This window comes from Panthera pardus, unplaced genomic scaffold, assembly GCF_024362965.1.
Source record: "Panthera pardus isolate Hobbes unplaced genomic scaffold, ASM2436296v1 HiC_scaffold_16, whole genome shotgun sequence".
Lineage (NCBI taxonomy): Eukaryota > Metazoa > Chordata > Mammalia > Carnivora > Felidae > Panthera > Panthera pardus.
The window spans coordinates 45,579,003-45,602,521 of NW_026526721.1; the positions used below are offsets into that span (position 1 = coordinate 45,579,003).

Sequence of the window (23,519 nt, forward strand, 5' to 3'; positions counted from 1 at the left end):
TAGTTACAATATTCCTTTCTAGCAAAGGAATAAGGCTCTCTGGCATTAGCCGTAAAGAATGAGAAAAAAGTAGGTTTCCTCATATACATCCCAGGGTCTGAGAGAAAAATTTAGTTTTTCAAAGATGCCTCTCGTGCTGTGTTTGGATAGTTGGCCTGGAGTGGAAAGGAGGACAGAAAGGGTAGCTCTGGTGTTAAGCAGAAAATCAGTTTTTCTTCCATATTTAGAGTTACCTGAGGTTCTGGGTTTCTGATAAACAGTTGGTTTAGGGGAGCCACCGTGAAGAGCCCCAGGCCCCGGTTAGTCCCTTCCAGGGACGTTGGTTATCTGAACCCTCACAGATAGAGGTCCCTGAGGGGTGTTCAGATCTCCAGTGATTGTCTCCACATAGGGCATGGCTAATGGGGTGTTCATTTTGGTTGTCCCCTCTGAGGACGTTCTCCTTTTCGTGCTCTGAATGGCCACTTGGTGCCAGGACCTCAGGAAGTCTGGTCTGACATAGTACGCAAGGCCACAATTAAGGCCTCAGATTTTTTTTTTTTAAGCTTCCTTTTCTGTTTTGTTAGTAATACCCAATTGGCAGCTTATAAGAGCTCCTCCAGAGTCCCTTCAAGGCCAACAGCCAATTTTTGCATTTTTCTCTGAATATCTAGGGCTGACTGAGTGACAAATTTGTTCTTTAAAATTATCTCAGCCTTAGGGGTGTCAGGGGAGATAGCCGTATATTTAATGAGAGCCTCCCTCAACCTCTCCAGGAAGGCCGTTGAGCTCTCATTTTGTGTTTGTAAGATAGTGGCTAATTTAGCTTAATTTAAGGGTTAAATCTTATATTTCCTTAATTTTTTTTTAAACATCTGTCTCATTAAGAGTCTGACTTAACAAAATTATTATATCTTAATTTTTTTAAGGCCCAAAAACAATGAACATAGGGGTATTCTCCCCATTTCCTTCACATTTGCAAAACACCTCCTTTTGTAGGGTAGTATTGTTATTGATATGTTCCTCTGGGGGCCAGGTTCCCTCTTCCAATTTGTATGGGAGCCAAGCCTTTATGCAAAGAAATGAATCATAATGCATTCCAATGGAGTAATGGCCTTGGATGGGGAATTACCCATTTATAGGAAAAAGGAAGAAAGTTGTCCCTTATCTCAATTTCCTATAGCCTGCCTGGAGAAACCTCACCTCCTGGCCCCTTGTTTCGGCTGGCTATGCGATTGGCAGCCAAAAGCCCTGTCAGTCTCTGAGTTGCTGGGAGTAGTCATTCTTAACCAGGCTTGACTCTACCTCTGAGAGCTGGCCTGGTCTTTCCTGTTTTTTGTTTTGTTTTGTTTTGTTGTTTTGACCCCTCCATTTCCTGCCTGTAGTACCTTGGGGGTATGTTGGAGGTATGGACTGTGACCAAGCAATATTTTCTTGGTTGTTGTAGGATGCACTAATTTTATTTTGGCCCAGCAGTAACTTACATATCAATCATTGGCCATTGAGGGAGGGGGTTAAAGAGCCAAAGTCAAGGTCTATTTCCCTGCCTTTCTCAACAATGCCCACATAAATGTTTCAGCCATGTGGATATCCATTTTTGGCATACAACGGGCTAAGTTTAGTAAAATGGCTCCCATGTATCTTAGTAAAAGCCCTTCATTTATCATCCATCCCTCACATGGCAAAGGCGTCCATTCCTCTGCTGAACAGGAATAACACAAATGTGGAGGATTTGGAGGCTGGTACCAGAGTATTGCCATCATTTTCCCAGCCTTTGGATCAAACGAGGAGGAATTTTAATCTTAACCCCGTGTACTTTTAAAATCCAATTATTTTAACCTTGGTCCTTCCTGACCACACATTAAATGTCTTTTTAAAGATTTTTCTTCACAAACCTTCTACAACTTTTCTTTGCATTTAGATTTTGTCCCAAGCCATTTCTCTCCAAATAACCAGTCTCGTTTAGGACAAAATTACTTTCTTTTACCTTCAAAAAAATATATATTTCCATTGCTTATATATTTTTTTATATTTCCTACTTATCTAGATACAGAGTTGCTTTTCTAATTTTTATCAGTTTTAACTACATGTAGCAGAATTTTAACTCTTAGAAACCTTAGTCTCCAGTGAAAACTAAGTAGTAACCAATTACGAACTCTGTTACATCAGAATTTTTTTTAGATGGCAAACTTATGAATACATTAAGCACAAAGCATGTTTTTTTTTTTAACAATTCCAAAAACCCTTAGTTTTTTGCAACAAGTGAGAAGCACAAACCTACATCTAATAAATAGGGCTTTAATCTCTTGTTAGATATCTAATGAATTAAATCTCAATTTATCATGCGAGCAAAACTTTAAATTTTAGGTTACCAAAGACTTTGAAAGCTATCTTAAGGATTACCCATGAAAACTTTGAGACAGACAAAATTAACCATCACTTTAAGTCATCCTTTTGTTAGCAAATTAGAACAGAGATAACATGAACCTATTTGACCTTCAGCAAATCTAGGTTGAATAAAAGTTTGCTTCTGTGTGTGTGTGTGTGTGTGTGCGCGTTTAATGTTGATAAACACTGTCTTAAACTAACAAACTTAAATTAGCTTAAACACTGAATACGTTTTACTTGGGTTCGTGAAACGCAATTTGTTCCCTTCCCCATGGTTAATCTTTACCTGGAACATTGGTGGGGAAATCTGACATGGAATTCTTTGATCCTGGACATTTGGGTGGGAGGAGGAGCTGATGGTGCCAAAGGCATTGAGGAGCCAGTTATGCAGGCCACCCCCCAAGTAGTGTAGAAACAGGAAGGGGGGGGGTGGAGGAAACGCAGAAGAGACAAGGTGCCAGCGGAAGGCAGAGAAAGAGAATTCGCAGTTTTAAATCTTGTCAGCTTGGACAAAGGAGCAGGCACCAGTTTCTTTTGTTTTGTTTTCCACCAGTGGACTTAGGCAGTAAATGTCAGTCCAGAGAAGGCAAGGAATTTCCCTGAAACAAAAGGAGTTTTGGCAGCTGCTTGGGAATATTCCTTAAAGTCCCTGTTCTGATATAGAATAACCAGAGACACTTGGCTCTAATTATCATAGTCATTGATCCAGGAAATAGAGAAAAGTCCCCAAACACAGTCACATGGCGACTCCAACCTGCCACCCAGCGCCCAGTGCCTTAGAGTTGCAGCTTTGTTCCTTGTCCCTTGTGGAATTACTAGTGCGACTCTGGGAGGTGATCAGGTTCCCCTTCTGCCTCTTGCAAGTCTACCAAAACGAACCCGGGTTTTTACCAGTCTGACGGGTGCTCCCTTAGCTGGTTCCTGAGCCTCATGGGTTCCATTAGCGCACACAGGGTCCTCTCCCCAGCACGCCAGGAGGGCTAGTCTCCTTCCTCTGCTGGCGCCAGCCTCTCCTGGTGCCCCGATGGTTCGCATTCCCAGTGGCAAAGGAGGTGGCAACTCACTGACTCTGAATCCTGGACGAGCCCCCAAGTGATGTAGCAGGATTCTTGCACAGAGAGTCATGAAACTGAGGCTTTTCTTTTCAGGAAGCAACTTTATTCCTGCTGGCACTGCTCAGTTGGGTTTGTACCCAAAGAACTGAGCCCCAAATGCCATATGGCACAGGTTCTTATATATTTTTTATTTCTTTGTCTCCCATATATGGTAACACACAAACTTACTCTGATTAAGTGGTCTTATGTTACAGGGTGGGGATGGAGGTTGTCAAGTATACAAATAACAAGGTTCCCTTGAGGTGTTTTTTTTTTTCTTCTTTCTTTGGAAGGGGACCCTACCACAGTTCTTTTTAAAAATAACGTATTCTGGGGTTCTTGGGTGGCTCAGTCAGTTAAGCGTCTGACTTCGGCTCAGGTCATGATCTCATGGTTTGTGAGTTCGAGCCCTGTGTCAGGCTCTGTACTGACAGCTCAGAGCCTGGAGCCTGCTTCAGATTCTGTGTCTTCCTCTCTCTCTGCACTTCCCTGCGCACACTGTCTCCCTCTTTCCCAAAAATAATAAACATTAAAAAAATTAAAAAATAATGTATTCTGTATTTTCCAATTAAAAAGTATATCTGTTACAAAGTTTTGTAAAAAAGGTAGGTTAAAATTATCCAATTTCTCTGGACCCAACCACTCTTGAGTTTTTTTCCTACTAGTGTTCTTTTATGAAAAGTTGGGGGAGGGGGGAGGTTTGCATGCTTATCGTCTTACCAGTTTTATAAGGGAGAGGTTTTGTCGTATTCTTTCATCCTGACAGTGATTAAGGTAAGTAGATAAATAGATTTTGACTTAAATTCAGTCTGCCCCTCAGTAGCTGTGTTACTTCAAGCAAATTACTCCCCTTCCTTAGCTGGAAAATGAGAATGATGGTAATATAATCTCATGTGGTAGCTCTTTTGGAAATAAAACACATAAAGCTCTTGGCCAGTAGTAAGTATATTCCATCAGGTGGTAGGTAGATATATAAAGATTTATGCTTATGCGTCGTTTGGGTATTTGCACTATTTACAACTTTTTGGTATTACAAAAAAAATTCATCTTTGAATATAAATTCCCATCATTTAGTTTTAAGAAACTTTTTCTAGCTAAAAAAAAGAATTTTACCAAAAATATGAGAGAGTTAAACAATATCACCCTTTAAAATGTATTTGTAAATTATTTTCAACTTCCGGTCACGCCATCATTACATCGTGGTTTACTTCACCAAGGTTTTTAGGGTCTCGGCCAACATGGCAGAGAAGTAGGAGGATCCGTACTTCCCGTGACTTGCCAACAAAGAAGTGCAGAAGCTAAAAGACTATGAACACCAGAGCCTGGGAGGAAAAGAGACTGACTCTAGTAGGAAGAAAATGGGGAAGCTTGAAAGAAGATAGGGCTACTCCAAGGAACAAATCAAAGCACACCTAGTGGAGGATCGAAAATATCACTACGAGTAGGGTAATAAAATAACCAAACACAACAACAGAGAGCAAGTAACAATCTCCGAAAAAACAACTCCTGAAGGGACAGGCCCTGGACAGTGTATGACCCTCTTTTAATATAGCAGTGCTCGCAGGTGCAAAGACCACAACAAGCTTTTAAAATGCATAAGGGACAGAAAACTAGCCAAAATGATGAAACGCAAGGATTCTCCTCAAAACAAATCCCAAGAAGTAGCAACAGCTAACGAATTGATCAAAACCTATTTAACCAATATAACTGAACAAGAATTTAAATAGTCATAAAATTAATTGCTGTGTTGAAAAAAGCATACAGACAGCAGAGAATCTATTGCTACAGAGATCAAGGGACTAAAAAATAGTCATGATGAATTAAAAAATGTTATAAATGAGATGGAAAATAAAATGGAAGCGGCCACAGCATGGATTGAAGAGGCAGAGGGGAGAATAGGTGAAGTAAAAGATAAAATTATGGAAAAAGAGGAAGCTGAGAAAAAGATTAAAAAATCCAGGAGTATGAGGGGAGAATTAGAATTCGAGAGAACTAAGTGATGCAATCAAATGGAACAATATCCGTATCATAGGAATTCCAGAAGTAGAAAGAGAGAAGGGGGCTGAAGGTATACTTGAACAAATCATAGCTGAGAACTTCACTGATCTGGGAAAGGAAACAGGCATTGAAATCCAAGAGGTACAAAGAACTCCCTTCAGACGTAACTTGAATCGATCTTCTGCACGATATATCATAGTGAAACTGGCAAAATGCAAGGATAAAGAGAGAATTCTGAAAGCAGCTAGGGATAAAAGGGCCTTAACATACAAAGGTAGACACATGACGGTAGTCATGAATCCTTTACCCAGCAAGTCTGTCATTCAGAATAGAAGGACAGAATAGAAGGACAGATAAAGGTTTTCCCAAACAAACAAAAACTGAAGGAATTCATCACCACTAGACTAGCCCTACAAGAGATCCTAAGGGAGATTCTGTGAGTGAAATGTTGCAAGGACCACAAAGTACCAGAGACACCACTACAAGCATGAAACCTAATCACAATGACTCTAAACCCATATCTTTCAATAATAGCACTGAATGTAAATGGACTAAATGCTCCAACCAAAAGACATAGGGTATCAGAATGTATAAAAAACAAGACCCATCTATTTTCTGTCTACAAGAGACTCATTTTAGACCTGAGGACACCTTCAGATTGAAAGTGAGGGGGTGGAGAACTATCTATCATGCTACTAGAAGTTAAAAGAAAGCTGGAGTAACCATACTTATATCAGACAAACTAGACATTAATTTAAAGGCTGTAACAAGGGATGAAGAAGGGCATTATATAAAAATTATGGGGTCTATCCATCAGGAAAAGCTAACAGTTATAAATGTCTATGCACCGAATTCGGTACCACCAAATATATAAAACAATCACAAACATAAGCAACCTTATTGATAAGAATGTGGCAATTGCAGGGGACTTTAATACTCCACTTACAGCAATGGATAGATCATCTAGACAGAGAATCAATAAAGAAACAAGGGCCCCAAATGATACATTGGATCAGATGGACTTGAATGAAAATACAAAAGTCCAAATGCTTTGGGATGCAGAGAAGGCAGTTCTGAGAGGAAAATACACTGCAATCCAGGCCTATCTCAAGAAACAAGAAAAATCCCGAATACAAAATCTAACAGCACACCTAAAGGAACTAGAAGCGGAACAGCAAAGACACCCCAAACCCACCAGAAGAAGAGAAATAATAAAGATCACAGCAGAAATAATATAGAATCTAAAAAAACAGAGCAGATAAGTGAAATCAACGGTTGGATTCTTGAAAAAATAAAATTGATAAACCTCTAGCCAGGCTTCTCAAAAGGGAGAGGACCCAAGTAGATAAAATCATGAATGAAAATGGAATTATTACAACCAATCCATCAGAAATACAAGCAATTATCAGGGAATACTATGAAAAATTATATGCCAACAGACTGGACAACCTGAAAGAGATGGACAAATTCCTAAACACCCACACACTTCCAAAACTCAAACGGGAAGAAATAGAAAACTTGAACATACCCATAACCAGCAAGAAATTGAATCAGTTATCAAAAATCTCCTAACAAATAAGAGTCCAGGACTAGATGGCTTCCCTGGGGAATACTACCAGACATTTAAAGCAGAGATAATGCCTATCCTTCTCAAGCTGTTCCAAAACATAGAAAGGGAAGGAAAACTTCCAGACTCATTCTATGAAGCTAGCATTACTTTGATTCCCAAACTAGACAGAGACCCAGCAATAAAAGAGCACTACAGGCCAATATCCCTGATGAATGTGGATGCAAAAATTTTCAATAAGATACTAGCATATTGAATTCAATAGGATATAAAAAGAATTATTTACCATGATCAAGTGGGATTCATTCCTGGGCTGCAGGGCTGGTTCAACATTGGCAAATCAATCAATGTGATACATCACATTAATAAAAGATAAGAACCATATGATCCTGTCAATTGATGCAGAAAGCATTTGACAAAATACAGCATCCTTTCTTAATAAAGACCCTCGAGAGAGTCAAGATAGAAGGAACATACTGAAACATCATAAAAGCCATTTATGAAAAGCCCACAGCTAATATCATCCTCAGTGGGCAAAAACTGAGAGCTTTCCCCCTGAGGTCAGGAACATGACAGGGATGTCCACTCTCATCGCTGTTGTTTAACATAGTGTTGGAAGTTCTGACTTCAGCAATCAGACAACAAAAAGAAATCAAAGGCATCAAAATTGGCAAAGATGAAGTCAAGCTTTCCCTTTTTGCAGATGACATGATACTATACATGGAAAACCCGACAGACTCCCCCAAAAGTCTGCTAGAGCTGATACATGAATTCAATAAAATCGCAGGATACAAAATTAATGTACAGAAATCAGTTGCATTCTTATAAACTAATAATGAAGCAACAGAAAGACAAATAAAGGAACTGATCCCATTCACAATTGCACCAAGGATCATAAAAGATCTCGGAATAAACCTAATCAAAGATGTAAAAGATCTGTATGCTAAAAACTATAGAAAGCTTATGAAGGAAATTGAAAAAGATACAAAGAAATGGAAAAACATTCCGTGCTCATGGATTGGAAGGATAAGTATTGTTAAAATGTTAATACTTCCCAAAGCAATCTACACATTTAATGCAATCCCAATCAAAATTGCACCAGCTTTCTTCTCGAAGCTAGAACAAGCAATCCTAAAATTTATATGGAACCACAAAAGACCCCGAATAGCCAAAGTAATATTGAAGAAGAAGACCAAAGCGGGAGGCATCACAACCCCACACTTTAGCTTCTACTAGAAAGCTGTAATAATCAAGACAGCATGGTATTGGCACAAAAACAAACACATAGACCAATGGAATAGAATAGAAACCCCAGAACTAGACCCACAAACGTATGGCCAACTAATCTTTGACAAAGCAGGAAAGAATATCCAATGGAAAAAAGACAGTCTCTTCAACAAATGTTGCTGGGAGAACTGGACAGCAACATGCAAAAGGTTGAATCTAGACCACTTTCTCACACCATTCGCAAAAATAAACTCAAAATGGATAAAGGACCTGAATGTGAGACAGGAAACCATCAAAACCCTACAGGAGAAAGCAAGAAAAAACCTCTCTGACCTCAGCTGCAGCGATTTCTTACTCGACACATCTCCAAAGGCAAGGGAATTAAAAGCAAAGATGCACTCTTGGGACCTCATCAAGATAAAAAGTTTCTGCACAGCAAAGGAAACAATCAACAAAACTAAAAGGCAACCAACAGAATGGGAAAAGATATTTGCAAATGACATATCGGACAAAGGGCTAGTATCCAAAATCTATAAAGAGCTTACCAAACTCCACACCCAAAAAACAAATAATCCAGTAAAGAGATGGGCAGAAAACATGAATAGACACTTCTCTAAAGAAGACATCCAGATGGCCAACAGGCACATTGAAAAGAAGCCCAACATCACTCCTCATGAGGGAAATATAAATCAAAACCACACTCAGATACCACCTCACGCCAGTCAGAGTGGCTAAAATGAACAAATCAGGAGACTATAGATGCTGGTGAGGACATGGAGAAATGGGAACCCTCTTGCACTGTTGGTGGGAATGTAAACTGGTGCAGCTACTCTGGAAAACGGTGTGGAGGTTCCTCAAAAAATTAAAAATAGAAATACCCTATGACCCAGCAATAGCACTGCTAGGAATTTACCCAAGGGATACAGGAGTGCTGATGCATAGGGGCACTTGCACCCCAATGTTTATAGCAGCACTTTCAACAATAGCCAAATTATGGAAAGAGCCTAAATGTCCATCAACTGATGAATGGATAAAGAAGACGTGGTTTATATATACAATGGAATACTACTTGGCAATGAGAAAGAATGAAATCTGGCTTTTTGTAGCAATGTGGATGGAAGTGGAGAGTATTATGCTAAGTGAAATAAGTCAGGCAGAGAAAGACAAATACCATTTGTTTCACTCTTATGTAGATCCTGAGAAACTTAATAGAGGGCGGGGGGGAAGGGAAGAGGGGGAAAAAAAAGAAGTTACAGAGGGAAGGAGGCAAATGATAAGAGACACTTGAATACTGAGAGCAAACTGAGGGTTGACGGGGGGGGGGGGTGGGGGGGGGGAGACGGGAAAGTGGGTGATGGGCATTGAGTAGGGCACCTGTTGGGATGAGCACTGGGTGTTGTATTGAAACCAATTTGACAATAAATTATATACATAAATTAATAAAAATATTACAGAAAATAGTTTTAGTATTAAGTGCCAGAGGCTCCATAAATAAATAAATAAATAAATAAATAAATAAATAAATAAATTAAATATTTTCTAAAATTGCTATCCAATTTATATGTATATATATTTTTTACATTTATTTATTTTTTGAGAAACAGAGAGCACAAGCAGGTAAGGGGCAGAGAGAGGGAGACACAGAATCAGAAGCAGGCTCCAGGCTCTGAGTTGTCAGCACAGAGCCCAACGTGGGGCTTGACCTCAAGAACAAGATTATGACCAGGGCCAAAGTCAGATGTGTAACCAAGTGAGCCACCCAGGTGCCCCCATCCAATTTATTTTTTTACCAGGAATGTTTCTAGATAAAACTGGATTTTTACAACCTCCTTATTTTAAAAAATGAAAATTGTATCTAAGGATTTTAATTTTAATTTCTTATTTTTTACTGGTGAAATTGGACTTTTGCATATTTGTTTTTAATGCCAATCTTTTTTGTGAATTGTCTGTGTCCTTCGTGGATTTATCAACTTGGATCTTAAAATTTTTCTGATATTTTTGTTGTAAATATATTATCTATAAAAACTTCAAAATTTTCCTCTCATTTTAACTTTTTTAATCTTTGGTCAAGGAAATTTCATTTTTTCTTTTACATTTAAGCTTATAAAATCCTCTCCCACAAAATGCACACTGTACATTTTGTATTTACTCTTGGCTCCATGTTGTGGCTTCACTTTTGAGGCACAAGTGAAACTTTCGTTTCCTTTATAAGTGGTGTAACATATAATAGCCTGTAAGTCCCAGCCATTTACCAACTCTTGATTAATTTCCACTTCTATAACAATGTTGATTTCCTGATTAAAGTAAATTGGTATTTATTTTTTTCTTTAAGCTTTAAAAGTAATAACTATCAAAATTGTTTCCAGTCACGTTTAAAATTCCTCCTGGAGTTATGTGTGTGAAATCCCAGGTATGAAAATTGTGCAAAGGTACAATAATTTATAGAACAAAATCCTTATGCTCTCTTTAACTTTCTTCTTCCTCTTTTTAGAATTTTATAGAATCCTCTATCACGCTATTTGAATCTGACCTAGAAAGTGGGAAGTTTATTGACATTACAAATCAGGAAATTTCTGACTTGGAAGAAATCGGCTTTGGCAGTGAAACCAGATCCATTCACGTTAAAAGTGGCGTGTAAGTTTTCTCCCATTCTGAGAACTTTGAGAGGTTCTTTGGTTTTAAAATTGTTGGTTTGTTTGCTCGATTCTGTATCATCTCTGTTCTTTTTCTTTTTTTTCCTGCTAGATGGGTTGCCTACCAGCAGAAGTTCTTTTGTGGAGAACAGTACATTTTAGAGAAAGGAAAATACAAATGCTTTTTTGACTGGGGAGGATCAAATAATATAATCATGTCCATACGACCTATCCAACTGGTGAGTCAGCTATGACCATAACCAATTCTAGAGCATGTAACAGTGTACAGCTGAACATGTAGAACAGGCTTTTTAAACGTGAAACTGCTGGATTATGTTATGTGAATATACAGAGAAAACGAAATAGCATATTAATTGCTTTAGATTCTTTAGGGAGCTGATAGTAGGTGGTATCAACACATCAACGAGATGCCTGTAATTTGATCACTTCATTCATTTAACAGTATTTATTTGGTGCTTCATATGCCAGATACTACTGATCACTGGAGATAAAAGATGAATAGGATCGCCCTGATGGCTCTCAGTCTCATTGAGGAGATTGATATATAGATGACTGATTATAGTGTGATGAGTGAGGAGGTGAGGTGTGTAGGCAGTGCGGGGGAACCTGTGAAGGAGCACTCAGAGCCTGGGAGTTGGGCAGCAGGCCTCTTCTCAAGAAGAGGTTGTGTTGAGTGATATCTTTAGGGTTAAAAGCAGTTTAGTCACACGATGACGTGGGGCAGAAAAAGCAGTCCTCAAAGAGGGAATAATCTCATGTACAAAATCATGAAGTTAGGAAAGAGTGTGGTTAGGAAAGAGTGTTCTGTGTGTAACAACACAGAACAAGAAGGGTGCCCATGAAATAGTGGTGGGAAAGGTAATGACAGGAAGCTCAGACTCTGTTTGATGGACATTGAGGCACATATTTTTTCCCAGCTACATTACTCAAAAGGAATTAGTAATGAGTACTAAAATCAAGATAATTCAGTTATTTGAAGGTCATAACTAGTTCAAGAAATCTAGTAAATTACTTTTTTTTTCATTTTTCAAATGGTATTTTCAAACTTTCGAAAAGATAAGATTATACGATTACAATTTTTAAAATGTTTTAATATATGTTTCAGGAACCACTTGGAATAAATGAGCCTCCCCATTTGGTATGTTTGAAAATTTTTTTATTTACTAAAAACATTTGTGCCCTTTGTCTCAATATCTCAATTCTTTGTTTCCCTCAGATAAATTTCTTATGTCTATATGACAGGAAAGTTTATATCGTACTTGGTACCCACAGGCAGAAGAGTGTCCCTCTTCGTTACTGGTTGCATTGGCCTGGACTTACCATATTTCCTTTTGGTTTCTCCTCATAGAGCTTTAACTCTGACCTCTTTGGGGTCATTTTGAATCTCTGCCACTCTTTTCCTATTGCCCGTTCATTTTTCAATGTCATATATTTTTTTCTTTAAGTTTATATATTTATTTTGAGAGAGTGTGCATGTACACATGGTCAAATGAGGGAAGGGCAGAGATTGAGGGAGAGAGAAATCCCAAGCAGGCCCTGGCACTGCAAGCACAGGGCCTGACACAGGGTTGAATCTCACAAACCATGAGATCATGACCTGAACCGAAATCTAGAGTCTGATGCTTTAACCAACTGAACCTCCTAGGTGCCCCCATTCAGTGTCACATTCTTATTCAGCACAGTATGTTATCCTGTGTTGGGAGGAGCAAACTTAATGTGGAAAAATGGCTGTCTTGGCATGCTTATTATTTAAATGTATTTCTAATACCTAAATCACATATTTCCTAAAAGTGCTAGCAAAGTTGCAGCCCTGCTTGTTTATTTCTAGTGTGTTCATGGATTGAAGGATTTAACAATACTCTGGAGCCTAACGTTTGTTTATGATCCATTGAAGGTTACAAATTATGCTTAATTTGTGCTTGTGATAACTCTGTAAGGTCAAAATTAATCCCAGTTATTGATGAGAAAGCCAAGATTTGGAATTTAAGTGTCATTTCACACAGCTAGAAATAACAAAATAGGCATTTTTTAGTATCTGACTCCACTTAAACCACATTTTCAGGATTTTACATCAGAGTAAGACCTGTGGTATAATCAGTACATCCATAGAAGGGAGAGGGGATAAGAGACATTGCTTCCTTCCTCTGTCTCACTTTAAATAACAGATTTGGGAAAAGAAGCCAATTGAGTGATTAAGCTTAAATACTGGACATTTGCTGGCTTTAGATGAAGCTAAATCTTTTTCTCTGAGTGTGTATGTTTTTCATGTTCTTGCCAGTGTTTATGTATTTCAAGTCAACTTCGTTGTAACCGTGTTTCTGTTAACAGTATGTTTTCAGGTTTTCTTATTTTCTGATTAGTTCAAGTCCTATTGGGAACATTTCCTTTTTGAATATAATTGAGTTGTTGATTCAGAGACACTTCCTGCCAGATTTGTATTTTGAATCTTTGAAAACTCCAACAGCAGACTTTTAAAGCACTTGTACAGGAATCAACCTGAGTAGTTAAAGAGTTAAACAGAGATAATTCCAAACTGCACATTTTCTAAGTTTTTAAGTGCAGATAAAAGTCACATTCTTTTAAGTGCTGTTTTTCCCTCCTACATTCCTGTTCTTTTTTATGGACTTCCTTGTTTGGAGCAGATTGCTCCGAGGATTTTCTTTATAGTATTTCCAGTCCAACTTGAAGAGAAAGGAAGCAGCAGAAAACGCCCAGTGAAATGAGCCCCACTTCATATTTCTGGATATGGCTCAGCCATAGACTTGTGAAATAAGTGTTTCTGACAGGTATATGATAGCTGAGTATTTAGTAACGTGAAGAAGACAAAGCCTCCTTAGTTTACCCAGTATCAAAGCTCTTATTATTTCTATTGGACCACATTTTCAGAATGTTTTGCTTGTTTTTACTTAGGGGAAAGGATCTTGGCTGACACTCTGGTTCCATTCAGTAACTAGAAAGTATTTTCTCCTTCACAAATAGCTGTGATAGTCATATTGACTATTTCAGATGTTATTTTCGCTGAGGAATAAGGAAATGACATCTCAGAGTTGAAGTCGAAGAATTTTTTTTTTCTTTGTTTGTGCTGGTGATTTTAAAGGGAACCTCAAGCAACCTAAGAAGGGAAAAGCCAGAATATGTATGTATACAGAGATAAATACACATCATGAATGTTCCTCTAATAAATATATTAGTTCTGATGTGTTACCATATTATTATGAGATCTGTTTTATTTGAGACCCAGAACACCTCCTTTAATGCAGAAGATTATTATTTTACCTATGGCTGAAGATCAATCACTAAGTCTAATTGCCAACTCAAAATATACAGCATCATTATATAGTTCTTCTTAATACCAGCTGGCATTTAATTTTTTCATTTTTTTCCCCAAATAAAAACAGAATATGAATTATGTTCATAATTTCATCACCTCTTTATCTTAGCAGAACATCAGACATCTCACTAGATTAAATCTTATAAAAGTGAGTTTAGCTTTCAAAGAGGTATAGTCAGGCACCATTCTCTAGAAATTATAAACAGTTATTCCCTTTGATACAACTGAGGACCTTTTTTTCTTCCTAGAATCTTTTTCAAGTGCATTTGCAAATATTAGTAGAAGTTTTGATTTCTTTAAATTTTGAGCCTCTGTTCCATTTTATATATGATTCTATCTGAGAAAAAGCAACTCTAGATATTTTCTTGTATTGGATAGTTTGGCCACATTGAATTTTAGAGTGATCACAGCATCTTTAACAGTTGGGGTTACTGTTATCCTGTATGGGGGACAGGAAAGTAACAGCTTTAGGCTAGTAAGATTCAAGGGTACCAGAGGAAAACACTTCTTCATGGTGCTACAACCAGATCATTTTTACAGAATCCAAAGACCAGAAATACTCAGGAAGAGCTAATTATCTAAGTAAAGAAAACCCTTTACGAGTAATCAGGGAAATAAAATTGTGTAGTAAACATTTGATGTGAGGAGTACAAAACAGGACAGTAGGAGACAGTGTGATGTAATAGTAGAATAGAAACAAATAGAAACAAGACTGTTCTTTGTTTAATAATGAGCATGTTTGTGTAAAGGAGGTCCAAAAGGCTGCACAAGGTCTTATTTAGGTAGGATAGAAAGTTTCTCATAAAAATTGTTTTAGCATTGGAATAAATGAAGTTACAATGAAAAAATTATTCTGATAGTGTGAAATAAATTGAGCACAACTTATGTGTTTGGTCAATAATTAAAATTTTGAGTTCTTAGTTTGTCATATTAAAGACCTATTACGTTTATTCACATATATCACAAATGAAAAGTACATAATAAAAAATATTTCTGCAAAAAGTTCATCATAAAGTAGTGATAGTTTCTGTCTGATAGAGTAGTTCTAAAGAGGTATAATAATGTGTGTGAAAAGGCAGTTTGCACTGCAAAACTGTGGTATGCGGTCTTTTTTTTTTTTTTTTTTTTTTTTTGCATCCATACAGTTCCATTTGGGAGGCTGGTAGGGATTGAGCCATACCTAAATGGCATAGGTTTAGTTTGAAATAAACTCATCTCTTGTTTATATTTTTGCCTTGATTCTAAGCATCCTATCTGAGTTACTTTGTACATTCTCCATTTATCTGGAAAGGAAACCAAAATAGTGATTTATCCACCTGGCTTTTCCCAGGACTTAATTTTACCAAGGTCCTGTTATTTAATTTCACTAAGAGTAGAAACCACAATTTAATTATAATTAATAATCACAGAATTGGTTTCTGTATGGACCAATCTCAGAACATTATCATGAGAATGTTCTGTTGAGACATTCATAAGGTCATCAGAGTGAGGCATTACTTTTCTGGGGCTGGACAAATTTTGGGTGAACCATATGACATCTTATTTTGAGAGTAAAAATAAAATAAGCTCAGATTGGCATTAAGCCTGCTTTTTGTTTGTTTGGGCAAAGAACATTCTAACCCATCGAATCAAAAAGGTACTTGATGGCAAGTGTGTGTGTCTATGTGTATTTTAATTAATGCTTCTGCTTATGAAGACAGATTAAACACTAGAGTTGGCTACAACATAGACCATCTGAAATATGTTTAGCTTGCACTGTCACTTGTCTGGGATTTCATGGCTTCATGGTGATAAACTGAAGTATAAATCTTAAGCTCAGCAGTATAAAAACCGGGTATTTGCACAGTGAACAAGACAGCCGTGACCTCTGTTTGCATGTGGCTTTTCCAACTCTTATCATGAATTAAGATAATACTTGCATATAGAAAAAATTACTATACATTTTTGGAAGTTAAATTGTGGTATACTTCTCAATCTAATGTTTTTATAAGCCTTTAAGTTAAAACATGTAGTGTATAAACTAACCAAAATGTGTGTTCTTATCAAGGAAATTACCGGCAGTTTCCCCGGACACATAAAATTGTGCTTACATGAGAAATTGTTGCACAGGTCTGTCTCGTTCTGGACTTCATTTTTCTTACTACCCTCTGTATCCACTAGAAGGATCATGATAGAAACTTCCTTAAGGCAGGGAGTAGCTGGTGTTTTAATGCTCCAAATGCAGACTGGTTTCATGATAGGAAGTTATGTTGTGCAAGCCACGGATGGTCCAGGGGAATCCGTTCCCCCACCTCCCTGGTTTTCGCTAGTCTTTGATGTCAGAGCAGAAGAAGACAGTCAAGACACAGTTGCACAGAACTCAGAGGCCATCAGCCTCTAAGAGGGCTCTTGGGAAGATGAAGGAGGCAAACATCAACTGCTCAAAGAAGCCTTGTTCTTGATACAGCGTGAGCAGGAAAAAGGACAATGCTGCCCAGCCCTCATTATGATGCCTTTTTAGCTACAATGCGGGCCTGTCAGTGCAGGGTGAACCTGTGGGCTGTGTTATTTCAAGGCTCCCATGTATTTTGAAATATTTATAGGGCTCATTAACTTTTTCTTTCCTATTATATAGATTCAAGGCCACTAGAGTTGCAGATTATTGTATTTCTGGACTGAAGGGAATAACTTTGAGATTTCATGGATTTTTCTTGACAAAAAGGACTGAAGTAGAAATGTGTTTATATATTAAACAGTAAGCTGTACATTTAAAATATTCTTAACAGTAAGCAGAAGTCTCTTAGCTAAAATGGATGTCTTTCTTTGTTCACCATAAATCTTCCAGAAATCTTGTTGTCATTATTTTCTCTGCCATCTGCTCCTGTGTTCTCAGGCCAACGTAGGGGCATGCCTTCATGCTTCAACCTTTTATTAACTGGATCAGCAAGACTTGGGAAGAGAAAAGACTTAATACTAACCACCCCTCATACTAGCTGAAACTGCCTTCGTATTTAACACTACATCGCTTCTTATTTTATGCATGTCGTCTCACCACAAGGGATAATGATTGTTTGACACAATAGATAGGGACCACATTTTAGTGGAGGAAGGATTCTGATTTAATCTTACAGGTAGAATTTTTTTCTGGGACCCTGTGCCCAGAATCTGATGCAAAAGATGGATGAAAATAGTAAATAAATGGTGACATTGCTGGAAATGGGTAAGGAAACAAACAATGGGAGTTTAAAGAGCAGATCACCCTTAACCTCGATTCATTGGTAATAGAGAAAATTCTGTCTCATATTTTGCTGAATTTTTTAAATAGATATAGGAAAAGGTTTTCATTTGCTTTTGTGATAATGTCAAACAGTTGTTTCCTATTAAATTGTTGTGTTATTGTTCTCCTAGCTCAAAGCATTCAGTAAACCAGGGTTCCAGGGTGAATGTGTAGATTTTACAGAAGAAATCTCTGATTTGACTTCATTCAGGCCATGTTCTTTTAAAGTTCTTCGGGGTTGGTAAGTATGCTTGTTGAGTGCTTTCTACTGTTGTTCAATAACTAAATTTGCTTTAAATTCACAGGGATTTGACTTGTTTATTTTGTATTCACAGTGAATTAAAAACATTCTTTTAGTCATTGGTCAACTGCTAATTAGCCTATAGTAATTTTTACTAGCTTATATTATGAACCATTGTGTAATACAGAGAAACGAAATGCTAGTGAGCCAATTTTTGGGAGCATTGTGGTCATTTTATTTTCTCACTGATAACTTAGACTATTTCCTAAATATTTTGAATGTTTGTATGTTTATTGGATAGTATAATAGAACACTATTTAAAAAACTTCTGTTTCTGTCCAGATTAGATATAGTACTCCTAAATTTAAAAAATATATATATTTTGTTGAAATTCTTTATCAAATCAACCTTGTTTCACAGATGAGTACTCCTGATTTCAGAGTTAGTGTTCCAAAGATCCCACACCTAATATTAGACCCAGGATTGCTTTAGTCTTTTCTTTTGTTTTTTCTTTTTCTTTCTTTCTTTCTTTTTTTTTCTTTTTGAGAGAGAGAGAGAGCGCAAGTGAGCAGGGGAGGGGCAGAAAGAGAGGAAGAGAGAGAATCCCAATCAGGCCCTGCACAGTCAGCACAGAGCCCCATGTAGGGTTCAAACTCACAAACCCAACCATGAGATCATGACCTGAGCCAAAGTCAACAGTTGGATGCTTAACCACCTGAGTTACACATGTACCCTCTCCTCCCTTTTTTAAAATTTATTTTGAGAGAGAGAGAGAGAGCAAGTGAGCAGGGAGTGGCAGAGAGTCAATTCTTTTTGATTTTTTAAATTAACTCAATTTTAATAAATTTAAATTAAATCTAGGGGCACTTGGGTGGTTCAGTCAGTTAAGCATCTGACTCTTGATTTTGGCTTAGGTCCTATTCTCACAGTTCATGAGTTCAAGCCCCACATCAGGCTCCCCACTGACAGTGAGGAGCCTGCTTGGGACTCTCTCTCTGCCCCTCTCCCACTCTCTCAAATAAAGAAACTTTAAAAAATAATAATAAAACTTGTGTTCTTTGAGCTACAGCAATATACTAGATTTTTGTCAGATATAAATGAACTATATGTGATTCTCAAGACTAAAACATAATTCCTCCATTTTTTAATTATAAAATATTCATAAAATACACATTACCTCTGTAGCCATTTTAAAGTGTGCAGTTCAGTGGTAGATCTGTTTCAAGTATTTACCTAATAACTCCTCAGAATCTCTTTGTTCATTCTTTAAGATATCTTGGATTCATCAATTCTCCTTTTCCCTTGAGCCAGTTCTTCCATTTGAAGGAATTCTGTCTCCTAAGTAGCACCATTCCAGTAACATCTTACTTTTCCATTGTTGACCAGAAACCAGTTATAGCCCAATTGTATGTCCCCAAATCCAGTTTCATATTTTTACTACTTTTCCTTAAATCCCACAGTCATCCCTCTAATACTAGTCAGGCCAAGTTCAAATGCCTCCTTTATATATATATATTTTTTTCTTTAATATGAAATTTATTGTCCAATTGGTTTCCATACAACCCCCAGTGCTCCTCCCAACAGGAGCTTTCCACAATGACCATCACCCACCCTCCCCTCCCTCTCACTCCCCATCAACCCTCAGTTTGTTCTCAGTATTCAAGACTCTCTTATGGTTTGGTGCTCTCCCTCTCTAACTTTTTTTTTCCTTCCCCTCCCCCATGGTCTTCTGTTAAGTTTCTCAGGATCCACATATGAGTGAAAACATATGGTATCTGTCTTTCTCTGTATGACTTATTTCACTTAGCATAACACTCTCCAGTTCCATCCATGTTGCTACAAATGTCCAGATTACATTCTTTCTCACTGCCAAGTAGTATTCCATTGTATATATAAACCACATCTTCTTTATCCATTCATCAGTTGATGGAGATTTAGTCTCTTTCCATAATTCAGCTGTTGTTGAAAGTGCTGCTATAAACATTGGGGTGGAAGTGCTCCTATGCATCAGCACTCCTGTATCCCCTTGGGCAAATTCCTAGCAGTGCTATTGCTGGGTCATAGGGTATTTCTATTTTTAATTTTTTGAGGAACCTCCACACTGTTTTCCAGAGTGGTTGCACCAGTTTACATTCCCACCAACAATGCAAGAAGGTTCCCGTTTCTCCACATCCTCTCCAGCATCTATAGTCTCCTGATTTGTTCATTTTAGCCACTCTGACTGGTGTGAGGTGGTATCTGAGTGTGGTTTTGACTTGTATTTCCCTCATGAGGAGTGATATTGGGCATCTTTTCATGTGTCTGTTGGCCATCTGGATGTCTTCCTTAGAGACCTGTCTATTCATGTCTTCTGCCTATTTCTTCACTGGATTATTTGCTTTTTGGATGTGGAGTTTGGTGAGCTCTTTATAGATTTTGGATACTAGCCCTTTGTCCAATATGTCATTTGCAAATATCTTTTCCCATTCTGTAGGTTGCCTTTTAGTTTTGTTGATTGTTTCCTTTGCAGTGCAGAGGCTTTTTATCTTCACGAGAACCCAATGGTTCATTTTTGCTTTTAATTCCCTTGCCTTTGGAGATGTGTCGAGTAAGAAATCGCTGTGGCTGAGGTCAGAGAGGTTTTTTTCTACTTTCTTCTTTAGGGTTTTGATGGTTTCCTGTCTCACATTCAGGTCCTTCATCCATTTTGAGTTTACTTTTGTGTATGGTGTAAGAAGGTGGTCTAGTTTCATTCTTCTGCATGTTGCTGTCCAGTTTTCCCAGCACCATTTGTTAAAGAGACTGTCCTTTTTCCATTGGATATTCTTTCCTGCTTTGTCAAAGATTAGTTGGCCATCATTCTCCAAGATAGATCACATACTGGGTCACAAAACAGCCCTTCATAAGTATACAAGAATTGAGATCATACCATGCACACCTTCAGACCACAACTTGAAATCAACCACAGGAAAAAGTCTGGAAAATCTCCAAAAGCATGGAGGTTAAAACACCCTACTAAAGAATGAATGGGTCAACCAGGCAATTAGAGAAGAAATTAAAAATATATGGAAACAAATGAAAATGAAAATACAACAATCCAAATGCTTTGGGATGCAGAAAAGGCAGTCCTGAGAGGAAAATACATTGCAATCCAGGCCTATCTCAAGAAACAAGAAAAATCCCAAATACAAAATCTAACAGCACACCTAAAGGAACTAGAAGCAGGGCAGCAAAGACACCCCAAACCCAGCAGAAGAAGAGAAATAATAAAGATCAGAGCAGAAATAAATAATATAGAATCTAAAAAAACTGTAGAGCTGAACAATGAAACCAAGAGTTGGTTTTTTGTTTGTTTGTTTGTTTTTGAGCATCTGAAATCCTTTATTGGTAGATCATTGCTGTTTACCATATTAGAAGACTCGAGAGCAGATGAACAGTGAAAACAGAGCCCATAGTGACTGGAGCAGGCCTCTGGGCTGGCGACCCTCCCCACACCCCACGGACCAGCCTAGCGACCTCCACCCCTCCCTGGACCCTCAGGCCTTTGGCATAATGCTCTGATGGGTGGCCTGCAGGCAGTGAAGCCCCTTGACTCAAAGCAGAGACTTGGATGAGCACTGAGGTGGGGGCAGTGGGATGGGGGCAGCTCTCTCCCTGACCCGGGCTGGGCGGGAGCAGCGAAAGTGGAGGAAGCCAGGAGCTGGGGAGAGGTATCTATTTTTGTTTTCTGAAAAGGGGCACACGGGGGCCTGCGGGCAGGCAGGCGGCAGCCGGAGCGAGTCACTTGCTGACATCCTTCTTGTCACCTGGCTTGGGGCCGGCTTCCAGCAAGGGGTCCCCAGGGCCTGTCTCCTCCCCATCCTTGGCCTCGCTGGACTTGGGGTTGGGGACTCAGAGGCCAGAGTCGATGCAGCGCTGCATGTGGTACTTAGCATCGGTGTGGTCCATCTTGCTGATGGCGTCTTGAAGCATCTGCACATCTTTCACTCAAAGCATTTCTGTAGTTCCTCAGAGAGAGACTCGTAGACCTCCACGGGGTTCAAACCGCCGGGGCCTAGCCGCTTCCGGCACTGCTCCTCCTCGTATTTCTTCATGGCCTTCTCCATGCGCAGCTTGGCGCGGCCCCGCATGCGCTCCTTGAAGGCCTCCAGTTCGTCGTTGAAGCCCTGCATGTACTGGCGGTCAGCTGTCTTGATCTTGGTGAAGAACTGCCGGAAGCAGGCGCGGGGATCCACCTTCAGGCTCTTAGCCAGCTCCAGGATGAACTGCATGACGATGGTCTGGTGGGCCACCTGCTCCTTCTCCTCCACCTCTAGGTCAATGCATCAGATGACAAGGTAGTTGGCGGTCTCCTCGCACACCAGATGGACATTGTCCGACAGGTACTTCTGGCTGTCGTCCCAGCGACGGAGCATGCCAGAGTGCTTGATCTGTTTCTCGTACTTCTCCACGAACGTTTTGTGTTTCTGCTCCCTCACTTCCTCCGACGACTCCTCTGTCTGCTTTGGCTTGGTATTGACCATGCTCTTGCTGAAGCCGTCCTTGCTGAGTGTGTCCACGTTCCAGGGCATGCTCTTCTCCTTCTTGCGCATCTCCTCCAGCTTCTGCTCCCAGCTGGGCTCCTCCTTGCGCAGCTGCTGAGCCTTAGCCTGCAGCCGCTCTCGCTCCGCCTTGCTGCTCTCGCCCTCCGCCGCCTCCAGCTTCTTCAGCCTCTGCTGGCACTCGGCCACCTTGCGCCTGCACTGGCGGCAGCCCCTCTCCAGCTCCTCCTTCTCCTTGTGGAACTGCTCCATGCACTCCACCCGGGCCTGGTGCCGCCAGTGGAAGAGACTGGCCGTGTCGATTTTGGGGTGCGTCTTGTCCTCATCGTCAGACACCTCGATGTGGTCCCACACACTATAGTCCACCATCTTGCCTCAGCAGCTCAGCCTGCACGGGCTCCAGCTCTGACTCTGGCGGCGGCAGTGCTGGAGACCCAAGAGTTGGTTTTTTTGAAAAAATTAGTAAAATTGATAAACCTGTAGCCAGGCTTCTCAAAAAGAAAAGGGAGATGACTCAAATGGATAAAATCATGAATGAAAATGGAATTATTACAACCAATCCATCAGAAATACAAACATTTGTCAGGGAATACTATGAAAAATTATATGCCAACAGACTGGACAACCTGAAAGAAATGGACAAATTCCTAAACACCCACACACTTCCAAAACTCAAACAGGAAGAAATAGAAAACTTGAACACATCCATAACCAGCGAGAAATTGAATCAGTTATCAAAAATCTCCCAACAAATAAGAGTCCAGGACTAGATGGCTTCCCTGGGGAATACTACCAGATATTTAAAGCAGAGATAATACCTAGCCTTCTCAAGCTTTTCCAAAAAATAGAAAGGGAAGGAAAACTTTCAGACTCATTCTATGAAGCCAGCATTACTTTGATTCCTAAACCAGACAGAGACCCAACAAAAAAAGAGCACTACAGGCCAATATCCCTGATGAATATGGATGCAAAAATGCTCAATAAGAGACTAGCAAATCGAATTCAACAGCATATAGAAAGAATTATTTACCATGATCAAGTGGGATTCATTCCTGGGCTGCAGGGCTGGTTCAACATTGGCAAATCAATCAACGTGATGCATCACATTAATAAAAGAAAAGATAAGAACCATATGATCCTGTCAATTGATGCAGAAAAAGCATTTGACAAAATACAGCATCCTTTCTTAATAAAGACCCTGGAGAGAGTCGAGATAGAAGGATCATACGGAAACATCATAAAAGCCATTTATGAAAAGCCCACA

At 39.1% G+C, this 23,519-nt stretch overlaps 1 protein-coding gene and 1 pseudogene across 2 annotated transcripts in view; one reads left to right on the top strand and one right to left on the bottom strand.

Annotated features, from left to right (window-relative positions):
* CRYBG3 (crystallin beta-gamma domain containing 3) overlaps window positions 1–23,519 on the top strand; it is a 129,518-nt gene that overhangs the window by 78,565 nt on the left and 27,434 nt on the right. For both annotated transcript variants that reach the window (XM_019448117.2, XM_019448119.2), the window contains 4 exons: window positions 10,745–10,887; window positions 10,999–11,125; window positions 12,013–12,045; window positions 17,626–17,735. In XM_019448117.2, coding sequence (XP_019303662.2) covers window positions 10,745–10,887; window positions 10,999–11,125; window positions 12,013–12,045; window positions 17,626–17,735 — 413 coding nt within the window. The remainder of the gene's footprint in view (window positions 1–10,744; window positions 10,888–10,998; window positions 11,126–12,012; window positions 12,046–17,625; window positions 17,736–23,519) is intronic.
* Window positions 21,277–22,683, bottom strand: LOC109266293 (hsp90 co-chaperone Cdc37-like; annotated as a pseudogene).